Source organism: Alternaria arbusti (genome assembly GCF_024043155.1).
Source record: "Alternaria arbusti strain BMP 1465 chromosome Unknown scaffold_4, whole genome shotgun sequence".
Lineage (NCBI taxonomy): Eukaryota > Fungi > Ascomycota > Dothideomycetes > Pleosporales > Pleosporaceae > Alternaria > Alternaria arbusti.
This window is the reverse complement of record NW_026249944.1, coordinates 723,709-735,931: the sequence shown is the minus strand read 5'-3', so window position 1 is coordinate 735,931 and position 12,223 is coordinate 723,709. Positions and strand designations below refer to the sequence as shown.

Below are 12,223 nucleotides of genomic sequence, written 5' to 3'. Positions count from 1 at the left end.
AAGCAAACGTCTTTTGTAGTCCTCAACCGTCTTCTTGAAACCCAAACGTAATCTCTTCAACCCTCTACCGCCTCCTAACCTCCACACCACCCTCCCCTTCATCCTCCATCTCCTCATCGTCGTCATCATCATCATCATCATCTTCTTCCTCTTCCCACTCCAAAGCCCCCGCAAAGCCCCTCGTCTCACTCCCGTCCGACACGAACATACCCGTACCCGCCGAAGTAGGTACAGCCGACGAGGGCGCAGCAGAAGGAGACGCAATAAATGTCATCGCATCCTCCCCTTCACTGTCCGGCCTCTCCTCTTCTTGTCCGAGCTCAGACTCCACGACGGACTGCTGTGTACCATCGTCCTCCCACGCCAACGCCGCCTCGAAGTTCTGTGCTTCTGTCTCATCGCGCACGAAGAGGCCGCCTGAGCCTGGTGATGTGGGGGCGACGGACATTTGCTCGTCTTCGACTTGGTCGTTTGGTGGGTGGTCGAACTCTGAGTTGGAGTAGAGTGGGGATTGGAGGGTGAGATCCTCTTCCTCTTCCTCGTCTGGTGGTTGCTCAAACTGCGGATCTGGGTAGAGTGGTGATTGGAGGGTGAGATCTTCATATTCATCGTCTGGCCTCTCTTCGAATTCTGGAATTGGGTATAGTGGTGATTGGAGGGTAAGATCCTCTTCCTCATCGTCGGTTTGGCCTTCATATCGTGGTCCTGGTGAAGGCCGGACGACGGGGTACTGGAGGTCCGCGTACTCATCGAATGTTGGTGCGGGGAGGGGTGTATTCTGCGCGTCGGAGTCGGATATGGGATCGTCGGCGAGTTCCATGTTGTAGTCTTCACTTTGCGGCGGCGGCGGAAGGGGTGCGGTGGGCTGATGGGTACCCGGATGCTGATTGGAATCTATATCCATGCTAGATTCATAGCTTGACGATGACGATGCGGACGATATCTCAATTGGCTGGCCGCTTGAATTGCCTGTAGTCCGCAGACGAGACGTAGATCCGCCAGCCGGTTGGCGAACAGCTGGTCGAGGAGGCAACATCGGGGCGACAGGAGCGCGAACAGGTACTGCCGAAGCTGATGTCGCAGCCGCGGGTCTAGCTGCCGGTGCGTCTGAGCTTGGAAGAGGGGCCCTGTACTGTTGAGCATGTGTTCGTGGCCGAGGTGGAGCAGGTTGCAAGGGGATGAAGGTGAAAGGTGAGGAGAAGTACCTTGAGTTTGGGTATCGATCAGCCGGTATTGGTGGACCAACGGTGTATACATTGGTTGCGTTGGTGTTTGGTCGCTGAGAGGCCGGTCGAAGAACGGCTGGGACAGGTTGAGCTGGTGGTGGTACTGGCCGAAGTGGTGGACGTTGAGCGGGTTGTGGTGCGCGTCCACGTCCGCGTCCGCGTCCACGTGCAAGTCCACGTCGAGGTCCACCTCCGGGACGTGTCGCTGGACGACGTGTAGGTGTAGGACCAGATGGAGCTGGTGGATCAATGGTCGGAGGGTACTCATAAACACCTTGTTCGTTCATGGGCGGCAGCGGCGGCATAGTCCAAGGTACCACCGGCGACCCAGGCTCAGGTGTGGGGCTGACTGGAGATGGTGAAGGCGCCCTCCTCCGGTAGTAACCTCGAGGTTCATGTCGAGCCCTCGTGACGAAATGGGCATAGAATAGTCTGTTGGCGCCGACGAAATAGATACCGTCATTCCAGTCCTCCTTCGTCAACAGTTCGTCCTCCACACAATGTGTTTCCCGAGAGAAATGGAAGTGCAGTCTGAAGTAGCGTTCATCGCGGTTGAAGGCGTTGAACGTATACTCGATGAGGTCGTCCCAGTCACTCAGATCAGATGCGCGTCGGCGGTACAAGTCAGGACCAATTGCGAAGTCTCTGACTTCGATCAAGGTAACGCTGGTAGTCGACATCTCGAATCGCGGTGGTGAGTATTGGGGTAGGAAATTGAAGGCGTGTGAGGATATATAAGAAGCTGAGTGACGAAGGAGAGATATCGCGGGCAGTTAGAGTCTCTTTGAGATATATTTATTGTGTGCGCGTAGCGATTGCTAGTGGAGTCACACGGACGCAAAGGCAACGACAAACGGGAAAGAGAGGGGGTAGAATGACATCAGAAGCTCGTGACTTGATTGTGTACCTAGCAATGAAGGACTTTTGTATATACCCAGCGCCCAAATGCGGTCAAGCGGCTTTCGCTCAGTGTTGAGCACCGCCTTCGGGAACGTCTGTAGAATCTGAAAAAGAGTCTGTTTCGTCATCGTTCGCGGCAGTCCCGATAGCTGGCTTGGTCTCTGCTGCTCTCCTCCTTCTCATCATGCCTCCCTCTTGATCACCTGACCCATGCACCACAGACTTCTCGTTTGTCTCCCTCTTTGTCCTGGTCATCGCTCTGATCGCGTCAGAGAGCTTCCACAGCGGTAACGCTACGAGCGACTTCGAGAGATTTACGTCCTTTAATGGAATCTGTATCTCACCGTTCCTGTCTGTATGTCCAGTGTGTCTTGCGGGAATATACGCGATGACGTTGTTCTTCTTATTCAGCATTGCACGAACAGCAGGACGTTTGTGTGGTGTAAGACACCAGTGTTCCTTCGCATGGCCGATGACGACTCCTTCTTTGCGCAGGCCTGGATGCTTTGTATCATCGATGATGATAAATGACACCTCAGATGCGGTAGCTTCAAGGACGATCGGTGGTGACGGACTCGCGGTAGAGAAACCAGAATCTGGAGGTGTACTCGTGTTGTGAGGTGCATTTCGCTCTTCGATCATAGCTTTTATGGCTCGCGTTCTCTCTTCGCCGAAGGTAAACTTCACCAGCTCGGGTGTATATTCCACGTGCGTCATCGCGATCTGTATATCTCCTTTGATTGCGCTCCGTTTTGAGTATTTCGCGGGAATGTAAGCGACTACAGCGCCGACTTTGCTGATTACGGCGCGAACGACAGGGCGAACATTAGGGTCGAGACAGCTTTGTGGGAGGGCGCGCCCAATCACGACGCCAGTGTCGAGGTGATGACTGCTGCTCGAGTCATCTACGGTCACCACCTCATTGGCAGCAACCGGTAACGCGAGTGTGCTCTTGAGTGTATAGATTGACTTGAGAACCGGTTCTGTATTGAAAGGGTTGTGTGGCAGTCCCTTTGGAAAGGGCTTAGACGAATCTTTCTTCGATTCTTCAAGGTAATCTTCGATGTCGTCCGTGAACTTTCTCTGCATCGTGTCAACCAAGTTCTCAATAAGCGCCTAACGATTTTACCTTCGTTCGAAGTCCCTGATCGCCATATGTTCCCCGGTACCATAGCTTATCCTCTTCCTCCGTCTCAAAAGGATTGTGTGCATCCTTGCTAGATTCTGGTGGTGGTTCCACCTGTTCGAAGTGTACATATAGTACCAGTCTGCCGTCCACTACAAATTCGGGATCGAAGTAGCCTCCAGCATCCCATTCGCTGGGGCTTATCCGGTCGTCGCAAGCATGACCGTCGAAATGAAGATGAGCGTTGTAGCGTTCCCACGGCTTGATGAAGATGTTGTGTACGTTTGCGAGGAGTTCCTGCAGGCTTTAGCATGTGATTGGTGTGTTATGGCTATGATCAAGTAACTAAGTCGAAGGCATATATGAAAGTGAGATGCGACGCATGCTGGAATAGTAGCTCAGTCGACGTACCCAGTAGTTGCGAGCTCGACGAGCTGCAACACGGTAGCTAGTATCTCGTCCGTCGAACTCGCGGACGAGTATCATGGGAAAAACTTTCATTGTAATGTAGCGGAAGTGAAGGTATTGGAAGTGGACGGACAGAAGTTTGACAGTGTGAGGCTTGATGTAGCCGATCGTAATCTGGTGGCGACATCGCAGTGAGAGAGACGTGGCATTGAGGTGTGACACGTGTCGACTTGAAGCGTGAAGAAGATGAAGTGAGATGCAATGGTTTCGTTGCTAGAAATCGATAATGGGTATCTCAGGAAACATTCAACGCGCTTTGAAAAATGTACTGCTACCCAAGATTGGGTGTGCCTACATATCGGCCATGCCGGCATTGCCATTGAGCTTCCGGTTGTTCTCTTTCCCTCTGCCTTTGGTCTTCTTATTGTTACCATCGGTTACAGCAGTGCTGCTGATGGCTCTCTTCCTGCGCCCCGCTTTAGCGCTTGCGATGGAGGACGGCGTCTCTTCTCTCGGTTCGCTGGTCAATTCCTCCGGCAGAAACTTCCCGCTGCCAGCAGCCTCTCGAACTAAAGACGTATAGAGCTCCTGTACAGCGAGTTCGCTCGCACTTGCGTCTTGTGATGCGCCGCCTTCGTCGGAGAAGGACGTGTCCGCCAGCGGATCGGGTGCGACGAGTTTGAGACGCTCGGTGCCGAGGTGGAAGCTGTTGCAGGTTATTCGGGATGTCTGGACTTTGGGGTGCGATATGTCGAGGGCGAGATGCTGCCGGAGATACGCGGCCAGGGCAGCTGTAAAGGGCTTGTCGTGGGTGTCCTTGAGCAGTCTGCCCCTGTCGACGAAACCAGAGATGTCGCCGCCTGCGACTGTGATCTCTACGTGTTTGAGGATAGTTGTGGTATTGGGGAACGCCAATTGAATATGCAGCTGTCTTATAATGTCTTGTATGGACTGGGTCGAGTACCTCGCAGCGAGGTGCTTGAAGTAGGTCTCGAGACTCGAGGTGATGAAGGGCGAGGGCAGCTTCAAGGGCGCAACGTGGGCATCGAAGGTCGTTCGGAGGTAGTTGAGGAAGATGTCGCGTATTGGGCCTGGCATCTTCACGAGTAGCAGGGGCAGTGACGTGAAGCCCTTTTGCGAGGAAGTGACGCCCGGGTCGCGCAGCAGGAGCGCATTGTACGACTGCTTCTCGTACTCGAGGCTCACTTCCAGCCCACGCGCCCGCTCTGGAGTGAGCTGGGAGACGGAGGACAGCTGTGAGGCATCGGGGTCCATCGACTGGCGATGTCGGTCAATCCAGGCATCCTCGTCGCCAATCAGCTCCCAGGTGCACTCGTCCAGGGGGCCCAGTTTCGCGGTGTCGTCGGCAGCGGCAAAGTCGACCTGCACGCCGCGCACGCTGTCGCCTTTGAGCTGTTCCTTGAGGCGCTTGGCATGGGTGCGAAGTGAGGCGTCGACTAGGAGGGGCGTGCCGTGGCAGTGGAGCGGGGACAGGCGGTACAGGTTGTACGTGCGGTTGTAGAGTGGGTACGGGGGGATTTGGGCCATGCTGATGTCAGCTATCTTATCGCGCAGAGAGTCGACGCGTGCAGGTGCTCAGAGGCGGGCGTGCAGGCGTCCATGGGGGTTGCGTTGGAAGACGCTGGCGGCATCGAGACGCGTCGGCGGAGACGGCAGGAGCGAGTGCGAGCGGATATGACGCAGCGTGTTGTTGGACGATTTGCGTGGTCCGTGCCTTCCGCAACACTTTCTTTAGTGACCCCGCTAAAACAGGGCCTGTCGAGAAGGTTCTCTTTTCTTCGACGTATTGCCAGCAAGTCATCACGCAGCGGTCACTTGAAATTTGCGAACCCGTGTCTGTCTATCTTTTACACGACCCCCCAAACACGACTTTCACCGCACACACTCCCTCCACGTTTGCCCACACATACCCCGCCATCAGAGATAAACATGTCTGTAGTAGGTGTTGATTTGGGAACGCTCAACAGCGTCATTGCTGTTGCGCGGAATCGCGGTGTCGATGTGGTGAGTAGCCCCGGTCGCATACGGCATACCAAAATACTGACGCCAGTAGATTGCAAATGAGGTTTCCAACCGCGCGACACCGTAAGTAGACCCCCAGCGCACGCAGCGCACACAACGAGCATCCACTCACAATTTCCCAGATCGCTAGTAGGCTTCGGCCCCAAGAGCAGATACGTCGGCGAGACGGCCAAGAACCAGGAAATCTCCAACCTCAAGAACACCGTCTCCTCCTTCGTCCGCCTCGCCGGCCGCAACCTCACAGACCCCGATGTCCAGGTCGAGCAAGACTTCATATCCGCGCCGCTCATCGACATGGGCGGCCAGGTCGGCGCTGAGGTGACATATCTGGGCAAGAAGGAGCAGTTCACTGCCACCCAGATCACCGCCATGTTCCTCACCAAGATGCGCGCCACAGCATCTGCCGAACTCAAACTCCCCGTCAACGACGTCGTCCTCAGCTGCCCCGTCTGGTACACCGACGCCCAGCGCCGCGCCATCCTCGACGCCGCCGACATCGCCGGCCTCAAGTGCCTGAGGCTCATCAACGACAACACCGCAGTCGCCCTCGGCTGGGGCATCACAAAGCTGGACCTCCCAGCGCCCGAGGAGAAGCCACGGAGAGTCGTCTTCGTCAACATCGGCCACAGCAACTACACCGCTACCGTCGTTGAGTTCAAGAAGGGTGAGCTCGCCGTCAAGTCGAGCGCCTGGGACCGTCACTACGGAGGCCGCTACATCGACAAGGCCCTTGTCGAGCACTTCGCCAAGGAGTTCAAGGAGAAGTACAAGATCGACGTCATGGAGAACGGCAAGGCACGCCTCCGTCTGTCCGCGGGTGTCGAGAAGCTCAAGAAGGTCCTTTCCGCAAACAACCAGGCCCCCATCAACGTCGAGTCCATCATGAACGACGTCGATGTCCGCGGTATGCTCAAGCGCGAGGAGCTTGAGGAGCTGATCAAGCCCCTCATCGACCGTGCTACCGCCCCTATCGAGCAGGCTCTCGCCGAGGCCAAGCTCACCACTGCCGACATCGACGCCATCGAGATGGTTGGTGGCTGCACACGTGTACCCGTCCTCAAGGCCAAGATCCAGGACTACTTCGGCAAGCCGCTCTCCTTCACCCTCAACCAGGACGAGGCTGTCGCTCGTGGCTGCGCTTTCTGCTGCGCCATCCTCTCTCCAGTATTCCGTGTCCGTGACTTCTCCGTCCACGACATGGTCAACTACCCCGTTGAATTCACATGGGAGAAGTCAGAGGACATTCCGGATGAGGACACCAACCTGACCGTCTTCAACAAGGGCAACGTCATGCCATCAACCAAGATCCTCACATTCTACCGGAAACACCCATTCGACCTCGAGGCCAGGTACGCCAAGCCCGAGCAACTGCCAGGAAAGATGAACCCCTGGATCGGCCGCTTCTCCGTCAAGGGTGTCAAGGAGGACCCCAAGGGTGACTTCATGATTTGCAAACTCAAGGCACGCCTCAACGTGCACGGTGTGCTCAACGTCGAGTCTGGATACTACGTCGAGGAAACCGAAGTCGAGGAGCCAATTCCCGAGTCTCCGTCAGCAGAGAAGAAAGAGGGTGATGTACGTTCCGAATTTCCTTCTGATCCTAGCAACGGGCGGCAAAGCCCGCCCGAGCCTGCCGCGAAACGACACAAGCCTGACGCTGATCCTGTACTTGCGCGTCCTGCTTCTGCGCACGTAACAAATGAGCTAACAAATTATGCGCAGGCAATGGACGTTGATAAGGACGCCGCCAAGGAGCCACCGAAGATGCGCAAGGTCAAGAAGCAGCAGCGCAAGGGTGACCTGCCACTATCAGCCGGAACTGCTTCGCTTGACGAAGAGAGCAAGCAGACCCTGGCCGAGAAGGAGAACTCCATGATCATGGAGGACAAGCTCGTTCAAGACACCGAGAACGAGAAGAACAACCTCGAGAGCTTCATCTACGAGCTCAAGGACAAGATTCTCGACGTCTACGCCGAGTTCGCCAGTGACGAAGAGAAGGCTAAGCTCAACACAAAGCTCGAGACCATCGAGGTAAGTCCAATAACGATGCAATACATGGACTGCGCTGACATCTACACAGGAATGGTTATACGACGAGGGTGACGACGCGTCAAAGGCACAGTACGTCTCCAAGAAGGAGGACATCCGCTCCATCGCCGGTCCCATCATCCAACGCTACAACGACAAGATCGAGGGCGAGCGACAAGCGGCCATGGAGAAGCACCAAAAGGAGCATGCCGCCAAGCAAGCCGAGCTTGAGCGCGCAAAGCGGGAAGCCGAGTCCAAGAAGCAGGCTGAGGCGCCGCCGGCGGAAGAGCCAAAAGACGCGGAGATGACGGACGCCGAGGCACAAAAGCCAGACGGCGTTGAGGAGGCTTCTTAAGCGGAGAGGCATCTGCGAAGGCGTAACGGCAAAGTGAAAAGCATTTGGTCGGCGTGGTATACTAAAGGGCTACGTTTGGCGCCGAGGGGAAAGTTTTCTCTGTTCGACTTTTCTTCCTGTTTTCTCTGTGATGACGATCATGGTAATGCGATGCTTATGATAGACTAGTCCATAGACGAACGAACACGATATCCAGTTTTGGAACTACAACGATATGTTACATTGCTTCCACCCTGCTGGTCTGCGTGGTTGTGCTTTCCTTCTCTGACTGAACTCCGTCATTAAAGTGGGGCGGCGGAACCCGTCGCCCGCTGCCTCTTCGCGCAATATTCTGGACACATCCCTACTCTCCACATCTACCTTGCCAATTCAGCGATGGAACAAGGTGAGCGCGCTCGATCAGACTGCATTGTCTCTATCCTGAGAGAAAGTCCTTCCCATAACACTGCGATTGAGAACCCCCCACACGGATATCGATGCAGCTTCAACAACAAATGGCACAAACGCAGACTCCCTGCGACTCAGCGCGATACCAAGGAAGATTCCGTTCACAACCAGTGTTGCGAGTAAGCAAAACCAAATCATTACCCTGATAGGATATGGCATGCACTCGAAGACGGTGTTCATCATGTTGGCGATAGCAGACACCAGGCCTTCGACCATTTTGAGTAGGGCCTCTGGAAGCCAGCGGATAAATCGAGCAAGCATTCGCATGCAGCCATTATCGCGCTGCCACGTTGAAGTTTGGCTGTTCAGGTTCCAACCGACGAGCGGTTTCAAGTCGTTGCCCTCTACATTTCCGGGGCAGGCCGCTGAGACGTCGTGGGAGGATAGATCGGATGACGAGCGCTGAGATGCAGATTCTTGCGGAGATATACGCGCAGGTTTCCATCTACCAATTATCAGCCTGCTATAATCATGAGCTGTGCAATGGTCGACCGACTGGCTGTTTTCAGCCTGTGAGCGCTCAGTATCCATCGATGCGTCGTGGAGCTTTGAAGTGTTTCAACTTTACTGAACAGTTCCGGGACACTAATAACGCTACAGTTTCGCAGCCTCGCCGAACGACTTTCCAAACAAATCTTCTGGTGATGGTCGAAGTGCATGCAATTCGCACTTTGGGTGCCTTCTTGACGGCCGTCACGACCGTATTGCCAAAAGACGAAGAGAGCTTTCGGCTCGGTTCGGATAGCTGACGATGGCAGGCTGTCTGCAAGGCATTGTTACCGCCCCCAAACACTCCGCAGGGGTAAGCGCTCAGCCATGGGGTCCTCTGCGGTTCATCCAATAGGAAAACAGCGACCGTAAGCCCTGTGGGGCTGTGTTGTCGCTCAGCTCCCTAGCATCGTCACTCTTCATCAGCTCGGATCCGCAGGAGATTCACGCTCCCTTTGGGTTCGAGAATGGCCGAGGCACTTGCTATAATCGGGCTGGTATCTAATATCATATCTTTCATCGACTTCGGCATCAAATTCGCTTCTGGAGCTCGAAACGTGCGCGGTTCCGTTCACGGCACGACTGCGGAGGTTCGAGAGCTTGAACTCATCGTGAAAGACGTTAAGATATATCACGAGCGAGTCAAGAAGCAGCAAACTTCCGGTCAAAAGCTGTCCGTACACGAAGAGCACATTTTGGGCATGGTCCAACAATGCCGCGACATAGCCGAAGAGTTGCGCAAGATTATCGCCCGGCTACATGTGCGCCAAGGTCGCTCGAAAACCCTCGAAAGTAGTCGCGTCCTTTTCCAAGGTCTCTGGAAACAACGCGACATCGAGGCTCTACGAGCAAGGCTTGATGCGCTAGATAAGCGCATTCGGGTGAATGTTGAACACATTATCCGGAGGTATGTCAATGGAGATTATGATAGCGTTTTGAGCTGCATACATCCACCTTAATGAAGGGGGAATTGGAAAACCCTAGAGCCTGAATCCACGCCGTATCTTTCAATCTCCTTGCTTCATCCTATGTAGTCTGCAGACCTGTTCAGAGGCTTCCTTGTACATGGATAACGAATTATTAGCCAGAACCCACGCTGACTTACTTGTCTTTTAGTGATCATCACTCTTCGCTATCAGCCAAACTAGACGCCGTGAAGACAGCTCAAGATGCCTTAGCAATCAGCTATGACGCCAAGCTGGATCAGATTCGAGACGAAATACTCACACTCGTAGCACAAACTCGCACGAGCGAAGGCGCCACGCATGTCGCGCAATTGACTAGCCTGAAGACGAAGTTTGATGCACTTGGCAAAGAGCACACGGCATGCACCAAGCAAACCGCCACTATACGAAGCCTCTACTTCCCAGTCCTGCGCAGGCGGTGGAATCAAATTCCCAAAGCTGATAAAGCGTCAAACACATGGATCTTTGACACATCATTGACTTCCTTCACAGTTTGGTTGGAAAGCACCGACGAACATGATGGACTTTTCTGCATTACAGGCCGGGTAAAGAAGATCTATTGAGTATTTTAACTTCCACTAACATGGCCAATGTAGGCAGGCAGCGGCAAGTCAACTCTGATGAAGTTCGTGACTGAAAACCCTCGCACTTTCGAATGTCTTGCAGGCTGGGCAGGCACGACCAAACTCTGCACGGCGAGTTACTACTTCTGGAATCAAGGCTATGAAATGCAAAAGAGTCAAGTAGGACTCTTCCAGTCGCTTCTGTACCAGATACTCAAATCTGTACCCAGACTCATTGAGATAGTGTGCCCAAACCGTCTGGAGCACGAAGAGTGGGACGTGGAAGAATTGAAAGCTACGTTCGGGCGCATCGCTACCCAGACAGATTTGGAAGTCAAGTTTTGCTTCTTTATCGACGGCTTAGACGAGTACAACGGGGCTGAGGAAGATGTTGTCAGCGCCCTGAAATTTCTCTCTATATCAAAGGACATCAAGATCTGTGCCTCGACACGGCCTCGCTCGGTGTTCGAGAGGTTTTTCAACAACACATCTCGCACGTTCGACATTAAGAGTTTTACCAAAGAAGACATGGGACGCCATGTTCAGCGTCTCCTCGGGGAGAATGAGAACTTCCAACGCCTGGCGGATGCCGATACCACGTGCGTATCAATAACGAAGGTGATTGCAGACCTTGCGCAGGGCGTATGGTTATGGGTCTTCCTCATTACTCGTGACCTCGTACACGCTGTCGATCGAGATGAAGGTGTGGACATGCTGTGGAATATCGTCAATCTCTTCCCAGCAGATCTAGAGACGTACTTTGAGCGCATGGTCAAGGCTATTAAGCCTCAGTATCTTGAAGAGATGTCACAAATCTTCTTGATCACGGTCGATGAGCTGCAACCGCTACCGTTATACGCGTTCTCTCTGCTGAAACACCAACGCAAGAACCCCGCCTATGCCACCAACCTCCCTATACAGCCCATTCGCGAAGACGATTTGAAAAGCGAGTATCCCAAGTGGAAGTCGCTCATTCGGAACCGATGTAGCGATCTTCTCGTTGTTAATGATGAAGAGTAAGTGAAGCTCCTGGCCATCTACTCAGGTGCTAAACGACCGGAAAGCGATTCTTATGATATTGCCATTTACAGCCGTCGCACGAAGATACATGCAGTGCTTCAGGCTCTTCTCAATCAAACGAACGCCTATTTGTAATTTTCTAACTGTGTCACTGTAGACATCCCTGCTTCTCGGGTCCTACGGTCGACTTCCTCCACCGAACTGTTGCCGAATTCTTGCAGGACAACTACTACCACCAACTACGGGCGAATCTGAAGACCGAGTTTAGCTCCAAGTCTACCTTGTGCAAAATATGCCTCTCCATGCTTAAATCACTACCGGATATCGACTACAGTAATCCAAGGTCGATCGAAGATGTTCTGGGCTTAACGGACGAGCTACTTTATTACGCCTACGAAACCGAGAGAACCGACCCAAGCCCTACCTCAACCCTAGTAGAGGTTCTCGATGAGGTGGATCGCGTCAATACTCACCACGCACGTGGTAATGAAAACCACTGGACGCATGCCCGCAGTGCAGTCAACGATAGTGGTTATGATATGTATCGTGAAGGAGACAGCTATAACTTTCTTGCACTGGCTGTACAAGCCGGCCTCGTCAAGTACGTTCGTGCGAAGTTAGACGCCAACCCAAACAATGCGCGAAAGTGTGGG

At 53.8% G+C, this 12,223-nt stretch overlaps 5 protein-coding genes across 5 annotated transcripts; 2 read left to right on the top strand and 3 right to left on the bottom strand.

Moving 5' to 3' along the window:
- Window positions 1-64: 64 nt before the first annotated feature.
- On the bottom strand, window positions 65-1,906 carry J4E86_003883 (uncharacterized protein; the record flags this gene model as incomplete). The annotated part of the gene is made up of 3 exons (XM_051444433.1): window positions 65-1,127; window positions 1,256-1,431; window positions 1,544-1,906. The coding sequence occupies 3 exons, from the start codon at window positions 1,904-1,906 to the stop codon at window positions 65-67; spliced, it is 1,602 nt and encodes a 533-aa protein (XP_051304058.1).
- A 286-nt stretch (window positions 1,907-2,192) lies between these two features.
- On the bottom strand, window positions 2,193-3,753 carry J4E86_003882 (uncharacterized protein; the record flags this gene model as incomplete). The annotated part of the gene is made up of 3 exons (XM_051444432.1): window positions 2,193-3,209; window positions 3,256-3,549; window positions 3,664-3,753. 3 exons carry the CDS (start codon window positions 3,751-3,753, stop codon window positions 2,193-2,195), a joined length of 1,401 nt encoding a protein of 466 aa, XP_051304057.1.
- Window positions 3,754-4,011: 258 nt separating this feature from the next.
- On the bottom strand, window positions 4,012-5,208 carry J4E86_003881 (uncharacterized protein; the record flags this gene model as incomplete). The annotated part of the gene is made up of 1 exon (XM_051444431.1): window positions 4,012-5,208. One exon carries the CDS (start codon window positions 5,206-5,208, stop codon window positions 4,012-4,014), a length of 1,197 nt encoding a protein of 398 aa, XP_051304056.1.
- Window positions 5,209-5,610: 402 nt separating this feature from the next.
- On the top strand, window positions 5,611-8,086 carry HSP88 (Heat shock protein hsp88; the record flags this gene model as incomplete). Its single annotated transcript, XM_051444430.1, has 5 exons — window positions 5,611-5,685; window positions 5,735-5,766; window positions 5,826-7,368; window positions 7,426-7,734; window positions 7,784-8,086. The coding sequence occupies 5 exons, from the start codon at window positions 5,611-5,613 to the stop codon at window positions 8,084-8,086; spliced, it is 2,262 nt and encodes a 753-aa protein (XP_051304055.1).
- Window positions 8,087-9,489: 1,403 nt separating this feature from the next.
- Window positions 9,490-11,570, top strand: J4E86_003879 (uncharacterized protein; the record flags this gene model as incomplete). The annotated part of the gene is made up of 3 exons (XM_051444429.1): window positions 9,490-9,929; window positions 10,139-10,391; window positions 10,584-11,570. The coding sequence occupies 3 exons, from the start codon at window positions 9,490-9,492 to the stop codon at window positions 11,568-11,570; spliced, it is 1,680 nt and encodes a 559-aa protein (XP_051304054.1).
- Window positions 11,571-12,223: the final 653 nt, after the last annotated feature.